The following is a 26003-nucleotide window of genomic DNA, read 5'->3' on the forward strand; positions in this document are numbered from 1 at the left end:
ACGCAGCTTGCCCGCGACCACGCGGCTGACGCGCCGCAGACCCTCGCGCGGGTTGGCGGGTTCCACGCCGCGGCATCCATACCCCGCCCTCGGGTGCCGGGCTTCCCGCCCTTCGCGGGGCAGGGCGTCCTCGGGGCGGAACCCCCAGCCGGCCATCTCGCGCCCCGATCTCCGCCGATTGGCGCGCGCGGTGGCCCGGAGTCAGCCCAGGAGGTGGGGCGAGGCTCCGCGGCCAATCGCGGGGCGCAGGGACGCTCGGCGCGCAGGAGCCGCCTCCGATTGGTCGTCCGCCGCACCACGTCAGTGGGGGCGGGGCTTCGGCCGGCTGGGTTGGCGCGCGTCCCGGAGGTGGCGGATCAGAGGGCGCAGGTGAGCCGCGGGCTGCGCAGGTGAGCGGGCTGCGCGGGCAGGAGCGGGGCGGGCGGGGGGCACTGCGCGCAGGAGGCGGTGCTGCTCGGGCGGGGGTGGGGGGCCGGGTGCGCGCGCGCAGGGGAGATTGGGCCCGGGGTCTGGAGCCGCGCGCAGGTGTGGGGGGGTCGCGCGTGGCCCGATGAGAAGAGGCCGGGGATTAGGGGCGCCGGCTGGCTCACCCCAGACGGCCCTTCGGGGACGCGTGTCCCCCGGGTGTTGGGGAGCTCGCCGGGGGTGGAGGGGGGCCGAGCCTGGTGATCGCTCCTGGGCCGGTTGGCCCGCTCCTGCCCGGCCCACGGGGGGCGGATGCAGTTTTCCGTTTGGGGGAACCCAGGAGCCGCTGGAACCGGGGAGGCGCTCGCCGCTTCGCTGGGAAAGGGTCACTCCCTCCCCAGCTCCTACAATAAGGACAGCGCCTCTTTCCTGGGCACTTGGTAACTTTATGAAAAGGGTTTTTACGGGTCTGGGAAGATTTCTGACCCACGGCAGAGAGAGGAGGGGGGAAAGCGAGATGAGGAACCTTATCCAAAGGCGCGTGTGACCTGTCGCTTCCTGGGCGTTTCCCGCATGCCAGGACCTGCTGATGCTTTAAGGCTGATTCTCAGACATCCTCACACGTGGCTGATGCTTTAAGGCTAATTCTCAGATGTGGTCGCACGTGGCTGATGCTTTAAGGCTAATTCTCAGACATCCTCGCACGTGGCCGATGCTTTAAGGCTAATTCTCAGACATCCTCGCACGTGGCTGATGCTTTAAGGCTAATTCTCAGACATCCTCGCACGTGGCTGATGCTTTAAGGCTAATTCTCAGATGTGGTCGCACGTGGCTGATGCTTTAAGGCTAATTCTCAGACATCCTCGCACGTGGCTGATGCTTTAAGGCTAATTCTCAGATGTGGTCGCCCGTGGCTGATGCTTTAAGGCTGATTCTCAGACGTGGTCGCCCGTGGCTGATGCTTTAAGGCTGATTCTCAGACGTGGTCGCCCGTAGCCGGCCCAGGGAGCTGAGAAGCTGGGGCGGGAGGCCGGGCATCTGAAGGCGCAGGAGGGCGGCAGGGGCCGGTCTAGGAGGATGGAGTCTCCACCTGCAGGCACTTTGCCACGGGAAAGCCAGCAGGGTGAGCCGGCGAAACTCAGCAACATCCATCAGAGCCACCCCCCCACACACACACACACCTGCCCGCGCGCTGTTAGACTGCTTCTGACACAATCCTCTCACGTGGTTTGTGGCACAAAAACAAACAAACAATGAGTGGCAGGTTTATGGATGAAAGTGTATGGCAGGCTGCTGCTGCTGGGCAGGACGGAGTGAAGGAGCAGAGGGTTTGAGTGGGAATGGGGTTTGGAAAAGGCGGAGAGCGTGTGGGTGTTTACTGGGCTAGAACTCACGGAGCCGTGTGGGAGGAGACAGGCCGGAGTTCAGGAGTCCAGGGGTGGGCTGGGGCTGGACGAAGGCCCGGCCTGAGTGTCTGACTTTTAAACTCGTGTTATCGTGAGCGTAGATGTTCCAGCTTCTCAGCAGCCGAGCCCTGAGCTGCCACCAGGCCTCGTCTCTGGGCATGTCCTTCCCCCGGGCACACACCCACATCTGGAGGCCGCCCAAGTGGCCCCCGGTCAGCGGGGCCAGAGCTCCCAGCGCCCAGCTCAGGGGCCACGTGCCTGGGAGCATTTGGCGACGGAGGCTTGGGAAGGCGTGTGGGAGCCCAGCCTGCGGAGGGCGGGGCGGGGGCGTAGGAGGCTCCCAGTGAACCCCAGCATCACCCCAACAGTCATTCTCACTGTTCCTTGGGGACAGATGACCCACAGTTAGAGCCACACATGTTCCCAGAATTGTGCATCTTATAATTCCGAGAGCTGTTTAAAAAACACCGTTTTTGTGGTTAGATTACTTTATTATACAAGTACATTTGCCAGAAAAATGAGGAAAAGAGGGGAAATCTGACCTGTGTGTCCGGTTTAAGGATTTGGTCCTGGGCCTTTTACTAAACAGCCTCTCATGGTGACTGCCTGGCAGTTCCCGGGATGGGCGTGCCCTCCACACCCGATCTGACATAGTCCGCGGCCGCTGCCGGCGTTTCCGAGTGTGACCAGCAGACTCCAGCGGTGCTCTCACCTCCGCAGGTTCACGCTGCCTCCTTGCGTGGCCAGAAACGCGGGGGGGAGGGGGGGTCTGCCTGGCCTCCCGGAGCAGCTGCCACCCCCTCGCGGTCCTGGGTTTTGTCGTTGGTGTCATCCGAAGTCCGGTGTTTCAGTCTGTGCCACGCCTTCCGCGGACCCTTCCCGGAGCAGCTGCCCGCTGTCTGGTGACGCGCGGTTCTGTGCGTGTGTTGGGCCGGGCGCTGTGCTTGGAGCCACGGTGGGTGTCGTCACCCTCCTTCTGGATGTCACGGCCCAGCCTCCCGCGTGAGGCCTGGTGGGTGGGGCTCCTGCGGTTCCGGCTGCGCCCCTTTAGCGGGAGCAACTTGTTCACCTGGGAAACGGGCCGAGGGTGCCCGCTGCCCCTGCCCGAGCGAGAACGTGGTGAGGTCACAGGTGGCAGATCGGCAGGTGCTCAAAGCCGTGTTATCTGTGACAGGTTGCGTCACCGACCGATGGCCCCAAATAGCTATGTCCTGCTGTCCGGCCCCCCCGCAGAGGCAGTGTGTTTGGGGAGGGGTGGCCCAGGCCTGGGTCAGAAAAGGCAACTTCCGTTGAGCTTGCTGGAGCCTCGCTGGTCCCCAACATCCCCCTCCCACGGGCCTGCGGCCACTGTGCTGTGGGGACGCCCAGGCTGCCCCCGGGGGACCCTCTGAAGAGCAGCCGCCGGACACCCCCAGGCATTGCTGCCTGGCCACGTTCTCCCCAGAATCCTGACCCTCAGAAACAGTGAGAGATGGTAAGACTGTTTAAGCCACTAAGTCAGTGGTTTTCAGCCTTCTGGCCCTTTAAATACAGCTCCTCATGTGGTGACTCAACCATAACATTATTTTCATTGCTATTTCATAGCTGTCATGTTGCTACTGTGATGAATCGTCATGTAAATATCTGATATGCAGGATGGTCTTAGGCGACCCCTGTGAAAGGGTCGTTCACCGCCAAAGGGGTCGCGACCCACAGGTTGAGAGCCGCTGCAAGTTGAGGGGTAACCAAACATGGAGAGAGGGCTGTGGGCGCACCCCCCTCTCTCCCTGCCAGTGGGAACCCGAGCCCAGCTGAGCCTCCAGGGCCTGCATGGCACCCACAGTGGTGTTGGCGCCCGTGTTAGCGTGGTCCCAGGGAGGGTGGTGTTGGCGCCCGTGTTAGCGTGGTCCCAGGGAGGGTGGTGCTGGCGCCCGTGTTAGCGTGGTCCCAGGGAGGGTGGTGCTGGCGCCCGTGTTAGCGTGGTCCCAGGGAGGGTGGTGCTGGCGCCCGTGTTAGCGTGGTCCCAGGGAGGGTGGTGCTGGCGCCCACGGTAGCGTGGTCCCAGGGAGGGTGGTGTTGGTGCCCACGGTAGCCTTGGTGATAATGCTCTTAGGGGATCTGACGAGGGGGGTGCGCTCCAAGCCCGTGGCACCCTGACCTCATTTCCGTGACGAGTGGGAGGTGTCCCTTTCGGACGGGAACAGGCCTTGCGGTGAGTAGGTGCCCCAGGTCACACACTGGGGTCCCCGTGGGGCACGTCGGCAGCAGGAGCGGGTCCTGCGGGAACGCACAGCCTTGGCGGCGACCGAGGGCCTCGGGGCAGTCACCGCCCCGGCCGGGCCGGCCCCGGGGTCCTGGCCTCTGGTGCGGCCGTTCCTCCGCCCACAAGGCGCTCCGACAGCTGCCCGCGGCCTGAGTCATCGGTTTTGTTGGTCCCAGCAAAGATTTAATAAAAGATGGAGGGGTCAAATGAACGGCTCAGCAATCAAAAAATTTTTCTTTTTAAATATATTTTTATTGATCTCAGAGAGGAAGGGGGGGAGAGAAACATCCATGATGAGAGGGAATCATTGACCGGCCGCCTCCTGCAGCTCCATGCTGGGGATGGAGCCCGCAATCCGAGCCTGTGTCCTGACGGGATCGAACCAGACCTCCTGGTTCCTAGGTCAACGCTCAGCCCCTGAGCCACACGGCCGGGCAGCAGTCAGACACTGGGCCTCGGCCGTGTCACCGCGTCGTCCCAGACACGGGACCACGGCTCCTCTAGCTTTTGTTTCTGGAGCTCAGATTCCCGCTGAGGGAGCCCCATCGCTTTCCCTGGCGCGACTGCTTTGCCAGGCGGGTGCACACACCCTCCCTTAGCTTCAGCTGTGACCACGGAGCCTGTGTGCGTGGGCATCGTGCCCGGACACCCCAGGAGGAGCGAGGGGTCAGCGGGTGTGCAGAGCCAGTTACCCTGCGGCCCCCGGCTCCTCGGACGGACGTGCCGCTGGGAACGGCACGGGGGTGGCTGACGGCCCGAGCGCGCAGGCTGCTGGGTGTGAGTCTACAGAGAGAGCGCCTTTGGGTCTGTGGCTGCTCCCAGGTCTGCATCTGCCGGTTTATTTTATTTATTTTTGTTAATTCTCACCCAAGCGTCTTTTTCCATTGATTTTTCAGAGAGAGTGGAAGGGAGGGGGAGAGACAGAGGAACATCCATGTGTGAGAGAGAGACACCGATCGGTTGCCCCCGCACGGCCGGGACCAGGGCCAGGGATCGAGCCTGCAACCGAGGTACAGGCCCTTGACTGGAAATCGAACCCGGGACCCTTCCGTCCGAAAACCGGCGTTCTCTCTACTGAGCCACACTGGCCAGGGCTGTGTCTGCCACGTGAAGGCTCGTGTCCTGACCCTTCCAGGAGGCCTCCATCCGTCCACCTGTTGTTGGTACTTGCTGTTGCCGGACCCTGCCTGTGCTGGGCAGAGCACCTGCGGGTGAGGGTGGGCCGTCACGTGGACCCAGCAGTGGCCTTGAACCTGTCGCTTGGGTCCGGGAAGGTCGGCACCCTGAGTGTCCTCCGCACCTGTGTCTCGGCAGGACGGGGCGCGGCGGGCCGAGCACAGGCGGGGCCTCTGCGGGGAGGGAGCTGTGCTGCCCGGGCCCGTGGCGAGCGGTTGGTGTGAGTGCCGCGTGCGTGGCACAGGCAGCGACCTCGCCGCGGTGAGAAGTACGACAGCAGGTGCGTGCACCTCCGCGTCAGCCCCTGAGTCCCGCCCCCACGGCACCGTCCACGGTCACAGGTGACCCCGGGCGTGAGCTCGGCCACAGCTCGGCCGCGGCTGGGGGCTTCGCTCAGGGGGCGCCCCTCTGCCCCTTCTCCTTCGGCGGCGTCTCGGCGGCCTCCCCACGCCCGCCCTGGGGCCGCTGTTCCCTGTGCTGAGGTTCCTGTGCCCATCGAGCAGCTGTTTCTCCCGAAAGCTCCGGTGGCGCCGCCCGTGTGCCAGTCACCTTTCTGCTCACCCGACACCCACGCTCATGGCTTCCGTTCTCCCTCCCCGCGGCCGTTCTCCTTCCGACGTGGGTGGGGACCCCGGGACCTGCGGCAGCAGGTACAGCGGGTGGCGGGCAGGAGCCGACGGCAGAGGGCGCCTGTGGAGAGCGGCCACAGCGTTTGGACAGGGCAGGCCTCGGCCTAATGAGAGGCCACGATCCCCTCTCCTGGCAAAGCCACGTGCAAGTCCCAGCACAGTTATAGCCAAAGGCTGTGGCTGTGAGCTTGACCTCATGGCCCGAACCTGTGGCCGCACGTGGCTGAGTGGTGTGGGCTGCGGGAGGGGCAGCAAGTAAACAAAGCTCGATCAGGTGCCTGTGATTGAGTGGATTCGAAACCCTCGAGGATGTGACCACGCCCTTGCTTTGCCTCGTGGAATCTACTATAAAAGACTCGGCTTGCAGGCCCTGGCGCTGTCTCTCCGTCAGAGAGGGCAGCGTCCCACCCAGACCCAGCGTTCTTCTCTTGTCTGTCTTTTCTCTAATCCTCCACCGCCCCCCACCCCCCAGCTTCACCCATGGCCGTGCCGGCTCGGCACAGGCTCCTTGCCACGCTGGCTCCATTCACGCGGCAAGACGGGGGCTCTGCTGTCAGTCAGAGGAGGCCAGCTGCAGGTCCCAGGAGCGTCTGAGCTGCGCTGGCCTCCTCTCTGGGGGGAATCTGCCGCCAGGACACGGTCAAAAGGGGGCAGCCCCGTGGGGCCCACGATCCTGGCGGCAGTGGCAGGGAGAGGTCTGCGCTTTGGGGACCATCTGAGCAGTGTCTCCCTCCTCAGGGCCATGGCTGCAAGATTCCGGCCCAGCGCTCCCCACACCAGCGCTGCCAGCAGCGTGGCCGCGGCCCAGGGGCAGTGGGGCCGCGCCTGGTAAGGATCCCGCCCGTCTTCCCGGCTGGGGACAGCGTGGGTGGTGGGGAGGGGGCCGGCCTCAGGGCTGTCCTTGACCATCACAGCGTCTCCTTGTCGAGGCCGAGGCAGGAAGCTGGAAACGCACTCACAGGCCGCCGGGCGCCTGGCTCTGACGCCGCTGTCCTGGGTGCAGGGACTGAGGGGTGACTGCGCGTCCCCCACAGCCCGCAGCCACCTCACTGCGTCCAGACGCTGGGCCTGGGCTTCCTGTGGGCGCCCCCATGTGCCCCGGGCACGGCGGAGGGTGCAGGTGCAGTGGCCGCCTGTGGGAGGTGCTGGCTGGCTGGCTTGGCACACAGCGCGGTTGGGAGGGCAGAGGGACGGCCGGCGTGACCATGACCGCCCGCGCCCGCCGCCTCTGCAGGGAGGTGGACTGGTTCTCCCTGGCGAGCGTCCTGTTCCTGCTGCTGTTCGCGCCCTTCATCGTGTACTTCTTCATCATGGCGTGTGACCAGTACGCCTGCTCGCTGGCGGCGCCCGTGCTGGACCTGGCCGCCGGCCGCGTGCGCCTCTCCAACATCTGGGCCAAGACGCCGGCCGTGACGAAGGAGGCCGCCCAGATCTACGCCCTGTGGGTCTCCTTCCAGGTGAGGCCTCCCCACGGTGCTGGCGGCCGGGGCTTTGTCCGGGCAGCGCCTCACGGGGCCCAGGTGTGCCCGCCGCCTCCCCACGCAGAGGGTGCCCCCACGCCCGCCCTCGGCGGAGCCGCCGGGGGGTTGGGCGGGGCTGCTGGGCCGTGGGGAGCTGCAGACCTGGGAGGAGTGACCGCCCGCGTGGGGATCTCGGTCCACGGGGCCTCCACGGCCACCGCCACGGGCACCGCCAGGCCCGGGTGGTTCAGCGAGGCTCTCCCGCAGGTGCTGCTGTACGTGGCGCTCCCTGACGTCTGCCACCGGTTCCTGCCCGGCTACGTGGGCGGCGTCCAGGAGGGCGCGGTGACTCCCGCAGGTGACGCCCGGCGCAGCCGCATCAGATCCCCGTCCCCTCGCCTCGGGGCCCCTCCCCTGCTGCTCCTGCCCGAAGGCTTCGCACTCACCGGCCTCGCGGCACCAAGAGCAGCCGGGGCGCCCCAGACCTGAGGTCCAAGGTCACGTTCTTCAGTGGAGGGACCTGAGTGGCCGCCGGCCCCACGGCTGGTGCCAAAACTGGGCTAGTGGAGCCTCTCCCAGCCCAGACACCACGTGCCCAGCACCACGTGCCCACAGAGGTGTGGGGGGCAGGGTGGGTGTGGGGGGGCATGTTTTGGGGGGTGGCTGTCTGTCCATTTGTTCCCCACGGTCTCCAGGAACCCAAGGGCCCAGAGGGAGGGACGTTCCCCGAGTCCCACAGGGCGCCCCACAGCTTCTCCAGCTCAGCCCCAGACTACGGCAGCGCAGGCCGCTCACTCAGCCTCTGGTGACCGAACCGACGAGGGCCCGCCCACCCGCCGTTGGGCAGCAGGGCCGAGCACCGAACCCCGAGTTCTGGGGGGAGACGTCGGGCAGTTCATCGGCAGGGCGCCACGCCAGGAGCCCAGGAAGCTATGGCTTAGACCAGTGATGGCAAACCTATGACACGCGTGTCAGAGGTGACACGCGAACTCATTTTTTGGGTTGATTTTTCTTTGTTAAATGGCACTTAAATATATAAACTAAGTATCAAAAGTATGAATCTTTGCTTTACTATGGTTGCAAAGATCAAAAAATGTCTATATGTGACACGGCACCAGAGTTAGGTTAGGGTTTTTCAAAACGCTGACACGCCGAGCTCAAAAGGTTCGCCATCACTGGCCTAGACCCAAGCTCTCCATGGCTTTTTTTTTTTTTTTTAATATATTTTATTGATTTTTTTACAGAGAGGAAGGGAGAGAGATAGTCAGAAACATCGATGAGTGAGAAACATCGATCAGCTGCCTCCTGCACATCTCCCACTGGGGATGTGCCCGCAACCCAGGTACATGTCCTTGACCGGAATCGAACCCGGCACCCTTCAGTCCGCAGGCCGACGCTCTATCCACTGAGCCAAACCGGTTTCGGCTCTCCATGGCTTTTAATGAAAGTTTTTAAAGGCAGGATCGAGGGGTGGGCGTCAGGGGGCGTGGGAAACCCGTTGGCTGCTTCTCCGCGAGCCGCCCGGCGTTCCGGGTGTCCAGCTCCTGGCATCGCTGTGGCCGAGGAGCCACGGCTCCGCAAAACACCGGGGACTGCATCAGCGACGTCATCTTTTAAAAGACACACATCCTTTATTGACTTCAGAGCAGAAGGGAGAGGGAGAGAGGGAGAGAAACACCAGTGCTGAGAGAATCATGGATCCGCTGCCGCCTGCACGCCCCCCACTGGGGATCGAGCCCACAAACCGGACATGTGCTCTGACCAGGAATTGAACCGTGACCTGGTTCATAGGTCAACGCTCAAGCACTGAGCTGGTCGCGTGTGATGTCGTCTTTAGAGCAAAAGGCGAAACCCAACACCGTGTGGCCTTTGTTACGGCAAAGCTGTCAGTGCTTGGTGCTCAGCGAGCTCCGCTTCTCTGTCGTCTCAGCAAAGGGCCCTTTTACTAGCAAACCTCTCCGGGACGGGACGTGCCTGCCGCAGGCCCCCAGGACCTGCCCGCACCCCTTCGTCATCCTTGGGAGCCGCGTGCTGGCAGCCAAGGCGATAGGACAGTTCGTGGAGGCTGACACCCGCCTCTCGACTCAGGTCTGATCCTAAACCTGATTCCTGTTGGCGCCGGTTCTGTGGCCGTCGGGAGAATCAGAACCAGAGGAACCATCTGGGCCCGCCTCTCCCCAGGTGGGAGGCGCACCCTGTGTCCTGCCTGGGCCTGGAGTCGCCGCAGAAGCCGGCCGCGCTCGGGGCTGGAGTCTGGGTGCCCGAGACCAGGCCCGGGGCAGCTGAGGCCCCGGCGCCCGTGGGGCGGAGCCGGCTGCCATCAGGGCGGGAGCGCGCGTTGAGCTCCTGTCTTGCCTCCGCAGGCGTCATCAACAAGTACGAGATCAACGGCCTGCAGGCCTGGCTCATCACGCACCTGCTCTGGCTCGCCAACGCCCGCTTCCTCTCCTGGTTCCCTCCCACCATCATCTTCGACAACTGGATCCCGCTGCTGTGGTGCGCCAACATCCTGGGCTACGCCGTGTCCACCTTCGCCATGATCAAGGGCTACCTGTTCCCCACCAACGCCCGCGACTGGTACGCCCTCCCGCGCAGCTGGTCGCGCCGAGGGGAGCGCACGAGGCCACTGGCCTTGTCTGTTCCCTGGGACGGGGGCGGGTGGAGCCCGCGGTTGCGCGTCCTTGAAGGGGGAGCGTCATGGAACTGGGCTGACCTGGGAGCATCCTTCTCAGTGTCCGGTGGCTCCTGCGCTCGGGAGGATGGGTGGAGGGGCCCGGCCTGCCTTTGGTGTCTGGGTCGGGAGCAGGCAGGTGGGAAGGCGACTTCTGTCCGCAGGCGAAGATGGCACTCGGCCTCTTTCTCCGGAACATCAGTGTGGCTGCAGCAGTCTTGTGAGGGGACTTGTCATTTCAGCGTCTTTAAGAGAACAGCTTCCCACAGAGAGTCCTTCCTTTCCCAGGGAAGCCTGGGGTTGGATTGTTGCCATCCACCCACCCATCCATCCATCCATCACTCATCCATCTGCCCATCTCTCCATCCACCCACCCATCTATCCATCCATCATCCATCCATCCATTCATCTCTCCATCTATCCATTCATCATCCATCTGTCCATCTCTCCATCCATCATCCATCCATCTCCCCATCTGTGGGAGCCAGCACGGCCATGGCATACTCAGCCCCAGGGCGCCTTATGTGCCATGCCAGCTCAGCCTGGTTCAGTGACCCTGAGTGCGGGGGTGAAAGGATTGAGAAAAGACAGACAAGAGAATGAAAGCTGGATCTCGGTGGGACGCTGCTCCCTGACGAGGAGACAACGACGCAGCCCACAAGCCGTGTCTTTATTTTATAGCAGCTGCCACGAGGCAGAGTAGGGGCGTGATCACGTGGTTTACAGCATTCTCGTGAGTCTCAACCCTCCTCAACTACATGCACCTGAACTCTAGCACAAGGCACGTGGGGCCACGTGTTCGGACCATAGGTTCAAGCTCACAACCACAGCCGCTGGCTATGATTGTGCTGGGCGGGCCCTGCCCTCCAGCTGGGACTTGCACGTGGCCATGAGAGGACCCTGTCCTTTCATTAGTCCGAGGCTTGAACCTGGCCGAGACACTGTAGCCACGCCCCACACCCATCCATCCATCCATTCACCATGCACCCCAGCCCGCCCCCCATGTTCATCCTCCCGCTTCCCCCCATTCATCAGCCGATGTTGGGTTCTCCATAGACAGGGCTTCAGGCATGAACACGATTCTCGTTCTGGGGGAGGGGAGTGCTCACGCTTTAGTCTGGGGCCCAAACAAAACCAAAGTGTGTTCCCTTGACCTCTGCCGCCCAGACTCGGGCGATGGGCGGACGGTGGTGCCCAGTGTGGTGTCAGGTGGTGAGGCGGCTCCTGTGGCTCAGGAGGCCGCTGTGCGGCTTCATGGTCACGGCGCCTGCTGCGGACTCGCACGTTTCCTTCTGTCCCCTTGTCCCGAGGGCGGCGGACAGGACCTGTTGCCATAATCGGCACAGAAACCTGTGTGCGCAGTGAGGTACCTCCCGGGCCTCCACCTGGGGTCTGGGCGGAGTCTGGTCACCCCTGGAGAGGCCTGTGGGCTCAGGTGACAGGGCGGCTAACAGTTAAGAAGCTTGTCGGCGAGGGAAGACGTGGGCCGGGCGCTGCACTGGCTCAGGGCGCGGTGCCTTTTTACTACTGGTCTTGGCATCCGGGGCCACTCCAGTCACACGCGTGGCTGGGGACGCAGCACAATTTCAGTCCATTTGAGCGTCTCGCCCTCCCCTGTGCTGGGCCTCGCGGGCCCTGGAGGAGGAGGCGGGCACCTGGGCGCGGCCCCAGGAAGCCGGAAGCCGGTGCCTGTCTAAGGCTGCCTTGCTCGGCCGGGCGGCTGCAGAGAGGCCAGGGGCCGCGGGGAGGCCGGAGGGCGCGCGCTCTGCGCTCCGTGATGTTCTCCGGGGCTCGTGCCCGCCTCCGCCCAGATCGCCGCCCCTCAGCACCACGGCGGGCTGAGCGCACGTGCCCCGCGCCCGAAGGAGGCCCGGGTGTGCCCCGCGCCCTGGACCGATGGCGTCCTTTATATTTTCCAGCAAATTCACGGGCAACTTCTTCTACAACTACATGATGGGCATCGAGTTCAACCCCCGGATTGGGAAGTGGTTCGACTTCAAGCTGTTCTTCAACGGGCGCCCGGGCATCGTGGCCTGGACGCTCATCAACCTGTCCTTCGCGGCCAAGCAGCGGGAGCTGCACGGCCACGTGACCAACTCCATGGTGCTGGTCAACGTGCTGCAGGTACCGTGTGGCCACTGGGGGCTCTGCCTGCTGGGCACTGGGGGGGCAGGAACCCACCCTCCCTGGTGTGTGTGGGCGCGGGCTGGCCAGCGTGGAGTGGGCGCTCCAGTGCCACCCAGGGCATGCCCGCTCCTGGCTCATGTGTGTTCTGACAACTCTGAACCCGTGAGTGGTTCTGGCCACGTCACATCCGTGGCCTCCGCAGCGGTTCCCACGTGCCCCCCCCAGGTTGTCGCCGTGGGTCTCGGGTGACCTCAGGGTGGGAGTGAGGAGCGTGTTTGTACCTCTGTCCCATCCGTGTAAAATTTACACTGTAAATGGACGTTGGTCTCCTGCACCCCGTGGGCCACAGCGTCTCCGCCGTGCTGGCCACGTGACGTACGTCGTGGTGTGCAGGGACCGCTGGCAGGGCTTGTGCTGGGCGCCCCCATGGGCAGGTCGGCCATGCCACGTGCACTGGGTTATGTGCCCCTCCTCCCTGGAGGCCCCGAGCCGCCTCCCTCTGCTGCAGGCCCCGCGGCCTGGCCGTACCTCCCGGACGCTGTGGGTCCCCTCCTTGTCCTCTCGGAGTTCGGACTCTCCCCTCCGAGGACAAGATCGCCCTCCCCCCAGGTCCCAGGGCGGGGGGGCGGCGCGGGGCAGTGCCGGGACAGCCCAGCCCAGCGGCTCATGGCACGGAGCCCAGCGCGCCCAGGCCCCTGAGCTCTGCGGAGCCCCCCGACACGGTGCGTGGTGGCACGCGGCTGCCCTGTCCACAGGCCATCTACGTGCTGGACTTCTTCTGGAACGAGGCCTGGTACCTGAAAACCATCGACATCTGCCACGACCACTTCGGGTGGTACCTGGGCTGGGGCGACTGCGTCTGGCTGCCCTACCTCTACACGCTGCAGGTGAGCGCCCGGCCCTCCAGGCCGACCCGGGCCCCCGAGCTGCCGCTGCGCGTGTGCCTCGGGGTGGAAGCTGGAGGGAGGGGGTTAGTGTGGGGTCGGCTCGGGCCAGAGGCCCACAGGCACTCACTGCCCGTCCTGGAGCCCGGAGCCCGAGACCCAGTGTCCCAGGGCTGGCTCCTCCCAGGGCCTCCCTCCGGGCGTGTGGGCGCCGCCTCTGCCCTGTGTCCCCACAGGGTCCCTGTGCATGTCTGTGTCCTGATCCTCTCTTCTCATGAGGACCCCAGTCACCCTGGATTAGGGGGACCCTCGTGACCCCATTTTACCTCAATCACCTGATGAAAAGGCCCCAACTCCACATACAGCCACGTGCTGGGGTGCTGGGGGTCAGGGCTGTAACGTAGCGATTTGGGGGACACACTCGGCCACAGCACTTCAAGAAGATGCCCAGTGGGCCCTGGGTGAGAGGAGTGATTTGGGGGAGCTGGGCGGTGGAGGGGGTTCCATCCTCATTTACCCGAATCTCCATGCTGAAGGGCAGGGGGCGTCTCCTTTCTGTCCCATCATCACTGCACGGGAGTCCGGGAGGCACCAGCGTGCAGGGTGCAGGAGCGAAAGGGACGCCCCCTCGGGGTCACCGCGGGGGGAGAGGCAGCCGGGCAGGAGGGGTGCTGACCCTGGGAGGGCGCGCCCCACCAGCACGGGGTCGGCACGGCGGGCTGGGCTGAGAACATTCCAGAAAGATGGAGGAGCACGTGTCAGGGAGGGGCATGTGGGGAGCAGAGGAGGGCCTTGAGGCACCCCGGTTCTGTGTGGCCGCCACAGAGGACCTGGGGGTGTGGGGGTGGCAGGACGAGCTGCCAGGCGGGAGGCTGGGGAGTCGAACAAGCCCGGCGCCGGCTGAGCGAGCGCTGATGTGGCCGCGCCCAGGAGACGGTCCGCCTCACAGCGCGACGCCCAGGGGCTCAGCTACAGCCTGGGCTGCGTCTCTGCTGCAGGTGACGTGTGTGTGTGTGTGTGTGTGTGTGTGTGTGTGTGTGTGAGAGAGATACGTGTGTGTGTGTGTGTGTGTGAGAGAGATACGTGTGTGTGTGTGTGTGTGAGAGAGAGAGATACGTGTGTGTGTGAGAGAGAGATACGTGTGTGTGTGTGTGTGTGTGTGAGAGAGAGAGAGAGAGATACGTGTGTGTGTGTGTGTGAGAGAGAGAGAGAGAGATACGTGTGTGTGTGTGTGTGTGTGTGTGAGAGAGAGATACGTGTGTGTGTGAGAGATACACGTGTGTGTGAGAGAGAGAGAGAGAGAGATACGTGTGTGTGTGTGTGTGTGAGAGAGAGAGAGAGAGATACGTGTGTGTGTGTGTGAGAGAGAGAGAGAGATACGTGTGTGTGTGTGAGAGAGAGAGATACACGTGTGTGTGTGTGTGTGTGTGTGTGTGAGAGAGAGAGAGAGAGAGAGATACGTGTGTGTGTGTGTGAGAGAGAGAGAGATACGTGTGTGTGTGTGTGTGTGAGAGAGAGAGAGATACACGTGTGTGTGTGTGTGAGAGAGAGAGAGAGATACGTGTGTGTGTGTGTGTGTGTGAGAGAGAGAGAGAGATACGTGTGTGTGTGAGAGAGAGAGAGAGAGAGAGAGAGAGATACGTGTGTGTGTGTGTGAGAGAGAGAGAGATACGTGTGTGTGTGAGAGAGAGAGAGAGATACGTGTGTGTGTGAGAGAGAGAGAGATACGTGTGTGTGTGTGTGAGAGAGAGAGAGATACGTGTGTGTGTGTGATATGTGTGTGTGTGCGCGCGCAGATGGAAGACAGGTAGGTAGACACGCAATTTGTGTGTTGACACTTGATCCCATCGAGTCTCCAGGCGGGTGCCTTCATTTGCAGAAGAGGAAACCCAGGTAGGCAGGCAGGTGGGGGGACGGAGCCAGGGCCTGAACCCGCCCCCGCCTGTCGCCCGCAGGGCCTGTACCTGGTGTACCACCCGGTGCAGCTGGCGGCCCCGCACGCGGCGGGCGTGCTGCTGCTGGGCCTGCTGGGCTACTACGTCTTCCGCGTGGCCAACCACCAGAAGGACCTGTTCCGCCGCACGGACGGGCGCTGCCTGATCTGGGGCCGCAAGCCCAAGGCCATCGCCTGCGTGTACACGTCGGCCGACGGGCAGCGGCACCACAGCAAGCTGCTGGCCTCGGGCTTCTGGGGCCTGGCCCGCCACCTCAACTACACGGGCGACCTGCTGGGCAGCCTGGCCTACTGCCTGGCCTGCGGCGGCGGCCACCTGCTGCCCTACTTCTACGTGGTCTACATGGCCGTCCTGCTGACCCACCGCTGCCTGCGCGACGAGCACCGCTGCGCCAGCAAGTACGGCGGCGACTGGGCGCGCTACACGGCCGCCGTGCCCTACCGCCTGCTGCCCGGCATCTTCTAGACGGGGGCCTCGGAGCCGGGCTGTGCGGCCCACCTCCCTCCCCACTGCGGAAGCCTCGTCTCGTCTGCACACTGCAAAGCGCCTGGCGTGTGACCGGCCTCGTAAATGCCCGCGCGTCCCTTCCCGGGCCCGGGGACGCGGAGGCTGCAGCGCATGCGGCCAGCTTTCTCTGTCCCGATCTCCAGGGCGGGGGGCTGACCGCCTCTCCCGCTGCCTGTGGTTTCTCCGCTGCGTGGGCATGTGGCCTGGGACGCCGTCCAGCCTGGTCAGGACGGAGGTGGCTCTTGCTGATTATGGGGGAAGGCACGCCCGTGACCATTTCACTGCTGTAGCCCCAGTGCCGCCCGGGCACCTGCCCTGGGCAGTGGGCTGCTCCCTCTGCGTCTCCTGCAGCCAACACGGCGCTGAACGGCGGGGGAGAGGCTGAGGAAGGGCTCCCAGGCCAGGGGTGCCCTTGGGTCCCCGTGTGGCTCACGCCTGCCAGGGGTGCGGTGACGCAGAGCCAGGGCGCGTGCCCAGACCCGACGTGAGGTCCAGTCGCGGCCGAGGCTCCCAGTGCCCGACTCCCTCTGGCGCCTGCCCTCCGGGAGGGCGTTTCCTGCTCGCCCGGGACTGGCTCGGGCAACCAGGCTCAGGCACCCACCACGCGGGGGCCTCCCCGGGCCTCCAACGAGGTGTGACCCCGGGCTCGGGCAGGGCACCCCCTCTCCAGTGGGCACTCTCTCACCCCCGGGTGTTCTTGGAACTTGGCGTCCCTGCCTTAGTAGATAATGAATTCTTTATATTAAACTTTCCAGGTCAAACTTCTGTGTGGTTTCTGACTCCCCTCTGGCCGGGTCCCGGGGCGGTGCAACGCTCCCGTCTTCCAGGGCCGCCTTGTGCTGGGCCTGGGGAGGTGCTCCAGCTTGGCCGCCTGCCCCCCAGGCAAGTGAAGGGAGACGCCAGCCGCTGGTGCCAGCCCCGTAGCCCGCCTGGAGGAGCGAGGAGTGGGGCAAGCTGTGAGCTCTGTGCCCACGCCCTGGACGGGGAGGAGACTGACCTGGGGGGGCTCCCCTTCAAGTCACAGCAGGCTGAACCAGGATGGGGTCCCCCCAACCACATGACTGCAGAACAGTTTCCCAACACCAGTGCCCCCTGCCCAGCCCAGCCCGGGGCCGACGGCACAGCCTGCAAGTGACTTGAATGCCAGCCGGGCCGGGCAACTCCGCCCCGAGTGCCCGAGGCACGTGGACCCACCTTCCTTCCTGCTCAGACAGCCGGCAGGAGGTGGTCCAGGCAGGAAGGCCGGAGCGGGCGTCTCGCTCCCGGGAGGCCTGCCTCCTTTTTCTTTGAATGTATTTTCGTTGATTTTAGAGAGGAAGGGAAAGGGGGAGAGAGAAACGTCAACGATGAGAGAATCACTTGTGGACGAAACTTAACCTGACAGCTCCGGGGGGCCTGCGTGGCCGTCTGGCTGACTCAGACCTGAAGTCACCACAGGGACGGTCTGAAATTAAACTTTAACTAAAGCCGTGATGGTGGCAGTCACCTCCTGGGCCGGAATCTTCCCTGACAAAGTCAGCCTTTACCGTAACTGAGCCTGTCTGTCTTTCTGCATCTATGGTTACACAGCCTTGAAATGTCTGGGTAACGTGTAACTTCCCTTTTCCCGGACCCCTTGGGGCACAGCCTAATGTGCTGGGTGAGGACAGAGACCACCAATTCCGTCATTGTCCTGTTAACTGTTCCTGCACCCGCCTAAGCACGTGTCCATCATTTCACCTTTTATCCAATCCCAGGGTTCCCCCCTTTCTTTCCCCGCCTCCCTAGTCTATCACCAATGGATTTCATGTGACCCACATCCCTTTCCTTCGATTGGCTGTATAAATATGGGTGTAGCCTGCCATTCTCTGGACATTATCTCAATTTGTTGAGGTTCTGCTTTCCGGCCTATGTCCACAGTTTGGCTCCAATAAACTCACAAAAATTCTTTACAGGTTTCAATGGTGTTTTTACGTTAACACACTGATCAGCTGCCTCCTGCACGCCCCATCGAGCCCACAACCCCGGCATACGCCCTTGACCAGGGATTGAACCTGGGACCCTTCAGTCTGCAGGCCGATGCTCTATCCACTGGGCCACACCAACCAGGGCTGCTCTCAGTCCCTTTGAGTATGTGCCCAGAAGTGTGTTAACGTGAAAACATGCAAACCTGTAAAGAATTGTGAGTTTATTTGAGCCAAACTGTCGACAATCGCTGGGAAGCAGAATCTCAATGGATTGGGATAGCGCTCCGGAGAACGGCGGGTTTCCACCTTCTTTCATACCTTACATCAAAGGAGAAGAGGTAAGTGGGTCCCGTGAAATCCACTGGTGATAGATTGGAGAGGCGGAGAAAGCGAGAGGGGGGGTTGGGGGAAGGCTCTGGGATTGGATAAAAAGTAGAATGATAGACACATGCTGCTTTAACTAGGTGGGGCAGGAGAGTTAACCGTCCACAGTTAACATCTATATATAAAGGCTAATATGCAAAGTGTCCCCTCATGAGTTGGACTAACCAGGAGTTTGATCACTAACTATGACGTGCACTGACCACCAGGGTCTGGTGAGGAATGAAAGAAGGCCCCGGCCGGCAGCTGGCAGTGGGGAAGGGAGGCCCTGGCCAGCAGCCAGCAGCCGCTAGGGACCCTACCCATGCACGAATTTTGTGCACTGGGCCTCTAGTCCTATATAATAAAAGAGAAACATGTAAATTGACTGTCCCTTCACTACACCCACCAGCCAATCAGGTGTTAATATGCAAATTAACCCGACAAAGATGGCGGTTTAATTTGCATACACAGGCATTGGGCAGAGCGGGAGAGCCAGCAGCTTGGGGGTCAGGGCTCCCTCGGTTGCTCCCCCAAGCCACCGGGCGGAGAGCAGAGCAGGAGAGCCGGAGGCTTGGGGAGACTTGGCAGAGTGGGAGGCCGTGACAGAGCAGGAAGGGAAAACCTAGAGCGCGGGGACAGGGAGCACCAGGAATGCTGGGAATCGTAGTGCTGGTGGCAGACGGTCAACCTGTGGGTCGTGACCCCTTTGGGGGTCGAACGACCCTTTCACAGGGGTCACCTAAGACCATCGGAAAACACATATATAATTACATATTGTTTTTGTGACTAATCATTATGCTTTAATGATGTTCAATTTGTAACAATGAAATTGGGGGTCCCCACAACATGAGGAGCTGTATGGAAGGGTCGCGTCATCAGGAAGGTTGAGAACCACTGGGCTAGAGCAAAGTGAGCCTGGAGCACGTTACTGTTGCGATGGGGGATGGAGGGAAAGCAAAGGTGAGAGACATAATTAAAATCAGAGTGTCCAGGAAAAGTTAAAGGGAAGATCTAAAACTTCCAGGAAATCTCCACCAATGATGCAAAGAAAAAAAAAAGCCAATATTATTCTGTGAGCAACAAACCAAACTGGGTTGGGGGGTCTTAGACAATTCGCTCATATGATTGCAAAGACGGACAGAAACTCCCAGATTGGAGAGGATGCAGGTCCGGCTGAGGGACCCCCCCTCACAAATCTCCATGCACCGGCCCCTGGTGATAACAACCACGAAGGAACTGCGGTCTCTGTCCTGGCGCCCGGGGCATTGTGTTGTGCCCTGAGGAGGTCGGGAAAGGGAAGTTGTAAGTTTCCCAGGGACGTTGTCTTAGATGCAAAAAGACAGACGGGCTCAGTGACGGTGAAGGTGGACCTTGTCAGGGAAGATACCGGCCTAGGAGGCGACTCCTTAAAGTTTAATGTCATTCCGGCCTTTGCGGTGCATTTAGGTCTCCGAGTTCGCAAGGCCTCCCCTGAGCTGTCAGGTTAGCATGCGGCCCCTTTCGTCCACAGAGACAGGTGGTGGGAGAGAAGCAGAAATGACAGGTGAGCCCTGGCTGGTTTGGCTCAGTGGATAGAGCTTTGGCCTGCGGACTCAAAGGTCCCAGGTTAGATTCGGGTCAAGGGCATGTACCTGGGTTGCGGGCACATCCCCAGTAGGGGGCGTGCAAGAGGCAGCTGATCGATGTTTCTCTCTCATCGATGTTTCTAACTCACTATCCCTCTCCCTCTCCCTCTCTGTAAAACAATCAATAAAATACATTTTTAAAAAAAAAAATGAAATGACAGGTGAAACGGAGGGGTAGATGGAGAGAGAGGGAGAGAGAGAGAGAGAGAGAGGGAGAGAGGCGGTTGCTGAGCTGCCCCTGCTTGCTCCGCCTGCAGGCACTGAGCCAGGGAGACTTTCTCCAAATCCCCTCAGGCATCCCGGCTGGAAGGTGCTGGTCCCTGGCTCTTGCTCATCATGAGAGAAAGGCCTCCACAGGCCCCCGGGGGGGAGCGGGGGCCGGGTTCCCAGCTCAAAGGTGTCCTGTGATGACAAGTCCTTTGGCCCAAAGAAAACAGCCCGGAGAAGCCGACTCCTTCCCCATCAGCTCCGCCTGGTCCCCGTGAACCAGCGGTTCTCAACCTGTGGGTCGCGGCCCCTTTCACGGTCGAACGACCCTTCCACGGGGGTCGCCTAAGACTATCCTGCATCTCAGATATTTACATGATGATTCATCACAGCAGCAACATGACAGTGATGAAGTAGCAACGAAAATAATGTTATGGTTGGGTCACCACATGAGGAACTGTATTTAAAGGGCCAGAAGGTTGAGAACCACTGCCCTAGGGGGGCCCCCCTGCTGGGGCACAGGACTCAGCCATTCCCAGAACCCGGTCTAACCCCCAAAAGGAGGGGTCCATGTCCTGGGGCTGCTGCTCCGATGACTACTGACTGGCCTCAACCAACAGGAAGACGTGCTCTCCCTGTTCTGGGGCCAGAATCTGAAATCGGGGTGTCTGGGCTGTGCTCCCTGGAGGGCTCCAGGGGAGGGTCCTTCCTGCCTCTTCCGCTTCTGGGGGCTCCTGGTCGCATCCCTTCAATCTTCACGAGGCCCCGCCCTCTCCATCACCTGCCCACTTCCGGCTGTTCGCTTGGCCCCGCCCCCTTGTTCAGGTGCCCACTTGCCTGTGATCAGCTGGCTCTGCCTCCTTGAGACCTTCTCTGTTTCCGGGGGCCACCTCCCTGCTGGCTGTCCGCCTGCTCCCACACCTGTCAACAGCCCCTCTGCCAAAGTCCGTCCAGAGAATCGTTTGCACTCGCCCTCTCTTTCCTGCTGGGACCGTGACAGCGGGGATTGGAAGGAGACAGGAGAGCAGTGGCCCGTCCAGAGTCCATGCCAGAGGTCCAGAGGGGCCTGTGCGGTCCCTGGAGGCTGGGGGAGGGAGGGGTGAGGCCGGGGTGCTGACTAGGAAGCGGAATGCCCTCAGGGCCCGTGGGGTGCACACACCATCACCCCACACTCCTGTGAGGAGCAGCTGTGGCCCATTGAACAGGTGAGGCTACTGCAGCACAGAGAGGGCGAGTGACTTCCTGGAGGGCACACAGCGGTGGAAAGGCAGAGCGAAAAGGGAACCCTGGGCTGCCCAGAGCCTGGGTCTCCTTCACCTGCGACCCCTTGGTAAGCGGCCCCTCACCCTGTGGCCATTTGCTCTGATGGGCCTCCCCCTCCCCCACCCCCTCCTGCACCCCCAGCGACAGGGGTCCTGTGGCTGCACCAGGGCCTCTGGGCGGCTGCTTTGTCCCATGGTCCCTCCCAGCGGCTAAGCAGAACGCGCACCAGGAAGCCCTCAGGAAAATAAAAAAATTACACAAGTGGTTTGTGAAGGACACATCCGGGTTCTTGCTCCGCGGTGACGTCCGGGCTGAAGGCGGGACGTTCTGTGGCCTCAGCACTCGCTCACCTTCTCCGATGACCTTGGGGAAACGGGCTTCTTCAAGGATAAGTTTTGGTCCTAAAGGAAGGTCGCGGTGCTTGGTGTGAGCGTGCTCGCGTCTTTCTGAGGAAACCACACGTGGCTGGTAGGGAGGCTCTGTCACCTCGGCCGGCAGGGCCCTCCTGGCTGTGGGCTGCTATGACTGGTCTCAGAGTAAGGACTTCTTGTTAAACATATATTTGGCCGAAACCGGTTTGGCTCAGTGGATAGAGCATCTGCCTGCGGACTGAAGGGTCCCGGGTTCGATTCCAGTCAGGGGCATGTACCTGGGTTGCGGGCATATCCCCAGTGGGAGATGTGCAGGAGGCAGCTGATCAATGTTTCTCTCTCATCGATGTTTCTAACTCTCTTTCTCTCTCCCTTCCTCTCTGTAAAAAATCAATAAAATATATTTAAAAAAATAAAAAATAAATAAACATATATTTGTATTGGTTTCAGAGAGGAAGGGAGAGGGAGACACCAATGATGAGAGAGAATCATGGATCGGCTCCCTCCTGCTCGCCCCACACTGGGGATCGAGCCTGAAACCCAGCCATGTGCCTCCACGGGGAGCAGGACCCTCACCTCCTGGTTCCTAGATCGATGCTGAACCACTGAGCCACACCTTCCAGCCGCCAGGTGCTTTCTGGAACCCCATCCTCTCGGGCAGCTCTGGGAGGTCTCCCCACTTCACAGGTCAAAGTTCCGGCAGCCCGAGCCCACGAGGCTGCAGAACTCGCCCAGGCCTCCATCCCAGCCAGGCTCCCCTGGCTGCAGCCTCGTCCATCCTGCGGGTCCCACCGCCTCTGGGAGCCGGAGAGCAAGCGCAGGGCCAACCTCCGCACACCCATCCCCCCGCCCCAGGGCTGCCGACTCCCCCGGGTCCTGGGCCCCTTCTCCCGGGTCATGGGCTCCAGGACGAATGAGCTGCAGGCAGGTCAGGAGCCACGCCGGGTCCTGGCCACACGCACCTTCCGGAAATGTGAGTCCGTCTTTGTTCTGGTTTCCTCTTTTCGGCCACAAGAGGCTGATTGTGAACTCGGACATGAGGTCCCAGACGGGACGGGAAGAAGCTTATGACGTCAGTGGGGCTGGAAGGAAATGGCTTCGAGACGCAAGACCAAGGAAACCCCGAATCTGCCCCGCGCGTGGTGGTGAGATGCTGCTCAGCCAGAAGGACCCGCTGGGGAGGGAGCAGCCGTTCGCGCTCCTGGCGGCCTCCATACCACGGACGCTCCCAGAACTATTGGCCAGAGGAAACCTCTCAGGTCGGCCCTGGCCTGTGCCGCTCAGTGGACAGAGCATCAGCCTGCGGACTGAGGGGTCCCAGGTTAGATTCTGGCCAAGGGCACATGCCCGGGTTGCGGGCTCCATCCCCAGTGAGGGCGGTGCAGGAGCCGCTAATCAATGATTCTCTCTGATCACTGATGTCTCTCTCTCCCTCTCCCTTCCTCTCTGAAATCAATAAAAAAATATATATTTTTAAAAACCTCTTACATCAAGCCCTCACTGGTTCAGCTCAGTGGATAGAGCATCGGCCTGCGGACTGCAAGGTCCCAGGTTCGATTCCGGTCAAGGGCATGTACCTTGGTTGTGGGCACATTCCCAGTAGGGGGTGTGCAGGAGGCAGCTGATCGATGGATGTTTCTCTCTCATCGATGTTTCTAACTATCCCTCTCCCTTCCTCTCTGTGAAAAATCAATAAAATATATTTTTTAAAAAGGGGGGGACACGGTGGCACATGTGGGGTATGCTGTCAGTGTCTGGATTAGTCTTAGCTACAGCACAGGCCAGGCAAGGAGGCTCAGACCGGGGTCTCCTCGTCACCATGGCACCTAAAACAGCAGCTGGGTAGAAGCTCAGTCTGTGTACGGTCCTTTAATCCCAGCAACTCCTGCAAAAATCCCTTTTCCCTCCATTGACATGAAGGTGGAATGTTCCTTTTGAAAGAAATACTGAATTCATACTTGGAAACACAGCCTATAAGTCCCCTGGGAACAGGCAGCTCACCTCTCCTGGTCGCCAGAAACTCCCGGGGCCGGCTCCTGGGCCGTGGGGACTGTCTTCCCTGGGGTGGGTTGGTCACAGCTGCGGTGGCCGGCCGGCCGGCTTCGTCCAAAATCCCCTAGGAGACGGTGAACGGGAGCAGCTCCTGGTGTCAGGACACGCGCCACACCACGGACTACAGGACGCCCACCACCCTCCTGATCAGAGATGCACGCTCCCGCCCTCTCAGAGCTCCTCTTACCAAGTGCGCTTTACACAGGGGTTGCGTGTCTGCCCAAGACAAGCCATCTCTCTGGGCCCTGCAGTTTCCGAGGAGGTCCGATAACTGGGGACAAGGACTCGGGGGACGGCTACGGGCATCCTCGCTGCCCCCGCCCCACCCCCAGCTCTTAGTTTCACTGGGTGTTGCACCAATCACTCTCTCTGCCCCAGGACTGTGTGTGGACTGGTATTTACCCGAAGAAAGGACCAAGAAGACGGGGTGTTTTGTGGCTCAGAATGGCTCCCAGGATGGGGAGGGGGGGGTGGGGGTACTTGGAAGGGTCCAGGGAGGGTGGCTGAGAACCTGTGGGTTCCGGGCCCAGGCACGTTTCTGTGAACTGTTCCCAGGACTTGCTGTCCCCAGAACGCTGACAGGCTAGTGGTCAACAGAGCACAGGCCCCTGCAGAGCTCAAGGTCTGTGCTGGGCTGACCGGGGCCTCCCGCAGCCACCTGGCCCCTCACAGCCATCGCCCTCTGGCTCCTTCCCGCTGTGTCTGTTGCGGGTAAACCCCAGCCCCTTCAGGAAGTGTGTGCCTTCCTGTCCATGTCCTGTGCCCACAGGAAGGACCACTGCAGACAGAGTCCCCTCTGAAGCCTGCGGTGTCCTCTGACCTGGAGGAGGGCATTACACAGTCTGAAGATTACATGGGGAAGTAGGCCAAAGGTATGCCACATGGGCAGTTCATAGGTAATGCAGGCTGGGGGTTTGCAAAGGGCTGTCGGCTCTGGTTTCTGCAACAAGGTTGTTAATCTTTCCGTAACAGGCAGCTCCCAGATGAGGAGGATGGGCTGCCTTTCCAGGTGCGCTCCCAGGTACCGAGTCCCTGCCCACTGAGCTGGCCCCCACCCCACAGGTCAGAGGGACCAGAGGATGACACCCTGCTCTGCCTCTTCCTCCCGGGGGGTCCGGACGTACTCTACATGCCCCAGGAGTGAAGTGTGCAAGGCCACACACGTAACCCGAGATGACAAGGAGCAGAGGTGCCAGGACCGAGGGAGAACTGTCCCTGTGTGTCCGCCCACATGCTGGCCACAGCCACAGAGCTGCCTGAGCTGGATTCAAAATAAATAAGGTTAAGCCCCGCTGGTGTGGCTCAGTGGCTAAGCATCAACCTATGAACCAGGAGGTCACAGTATGATTCCCGGTCAGGGCTCATGGCCAGGTTACAGGCTCCATCCCCCGTGTGCAGGAGGCAGCCGATCAATGATTCTCTCATCATTGATGTTTCTCTCTCTCTCTCCCTCTCCCTTCCTCTCTGAAATCAATGAAAATATATTAAAACACAATAAGGTTAAGGGTTAGGGTGAGTTTCTCCATCACATTGGCCACATGTCCAGGGCTCAGTGTCCGGACACAGAATGACTATCACCCTGGAGTGTCCTGGTGGCCGGCACTGGGTGGGTGGGTGGGGCCTGACCCCGCGGTCATTAGCACAGTAGGACCAGGAGCTGCCCTGAAGCTGGACAGTGTCACCTTGTTTCCAAGGCGACTTCCAGGACAAATATTCCTGGTGCAATTCGTTAAATGGCTTTGAGAAGGGCTCCTTTTAGGAGATCCCCACCCAAGCTCCTCCTTAGGAAGGATCAGACTCACCAGGACTTGATGGGCGGGAGTCCCTGAGGCCTGGATTAAGGGGGTGAGGGGGGGGGGGAACCATGCAGGGCAGAAGCCCCACTGGCAGGAGCCTGGAGCCTCAGCCTCGGGAAGCAAAGCATGCGCCCGCTACGCACTGTCCTTTGTCTCCACTAAGTTGATGAACAAAAGCCTATTTGGATTTTTTAACCACAAATTCTGTATTTCAGGTTTAATGCCCAGTGTTCAGTTCTGCTCCTCCTGACTCCATAGGACACAGTACTTAAGAGGCACTGATCACGAGGACAATTGCTACCTAAGAGCGATAAGAGCCCTCCCCGGCACCCAGCCCTCCCTCCCCGGCACCCAGCCCTCCCCAGCACCCAGCCCTTCCCAGCACCCAGCCCTTCCCAGCCAGCACGCGGAGCAGCGCAGTGCCCAGGCACAGTTTGGTCACTACTTGGACTCAGGCAAAAACAAGAGGCAATGGCTAGATCCTGGTGAGAATCCACGTACCTTCCTCTGCGCAGCTCCCAGGCCCGGGCGGCAGGAAGCAGAGCAGTGCCAGGGCTGGGACCAGCAGCCTCCTCCCCAGCTCCATGGCTCCCGCCTCCCCGTCACAGCCCAGGCGAAGCCGTGAGGGCAGGGCTCTTAAAGGCTTGACCCTCCCCCTGGCCAGCACCTGTGGACGATCAGCCAACTGTGAGTCCCCTCAGAAACACTCCTCACCCCCCCCACCCCCCGCAGGGCTGCTTCCCTCAGATCCAAGTGAGGGTGTTATGCGTCCTCCCTCCATGGGGCTCACACAGCTGCACCAAAGTCAACCTGCTCTCCGCTGGGGTGACTGTGACACAGCTGGTGACACGGCTGGTGCTGTGTCCATCACAGGACACCTAGAGCCAGTGTCCGAGGTAGAGGCTCTGGGTGGCGCTT

At 61.4% G+C, this 26003-nt stretch overlaps 1 protein-coding gene across 2 annotated transcripts; it reads left to right on the forward strand.

The window, feature by feature from the left end:
• The first annotated feature begins 308 nt into the window (after nt 1–308).
• DHCR7 (7-dehydrocholesterol reductase) lies at nt 309–16220 on the forward strand. Of its 2 annotated transcripts, none has more exons than XM_081099533.1 (8): nt 309–389; nt 6597–6686; nt 7093–7315; nt 7586–7676; nt 9682–9895; nt 11909–12113; nt 12872–13003; nt 14956–16220. In XM_081099533.1, exons 2-8 carry the CDS (start codon nt 6601–6603, stop codon nt 15418–15420), a joined length of 1416 nt encoding a protein of 471 aa, XP_080955659.1. In that variant the 5' UTR covers nt 309–389; nt 6597–6600; the 3' UTR covers nt 15421–16220. The 2 variants fall into 2 exon arrangements, with proteins under 2 accessions (XP_080955659.1, XP_080955660.1); XM_081099534.1 differs by having other exon boundaries at nt 335–369.
• Nucleotides 16221–26003: the final 9783 nt, after the last annotated feature.

Source organism: Myotis nattereri (genome assembly GCF_964212035.1).
Source record: "Myotis nattereri genome assembly, chromosome: 9".
NCBI classification, from domain to species: Eukaryota; Metazoa; Chordata; class Mammalia; order Chiroptera; family Vespertilionidae; genus Myotis; species Myotis nattereri.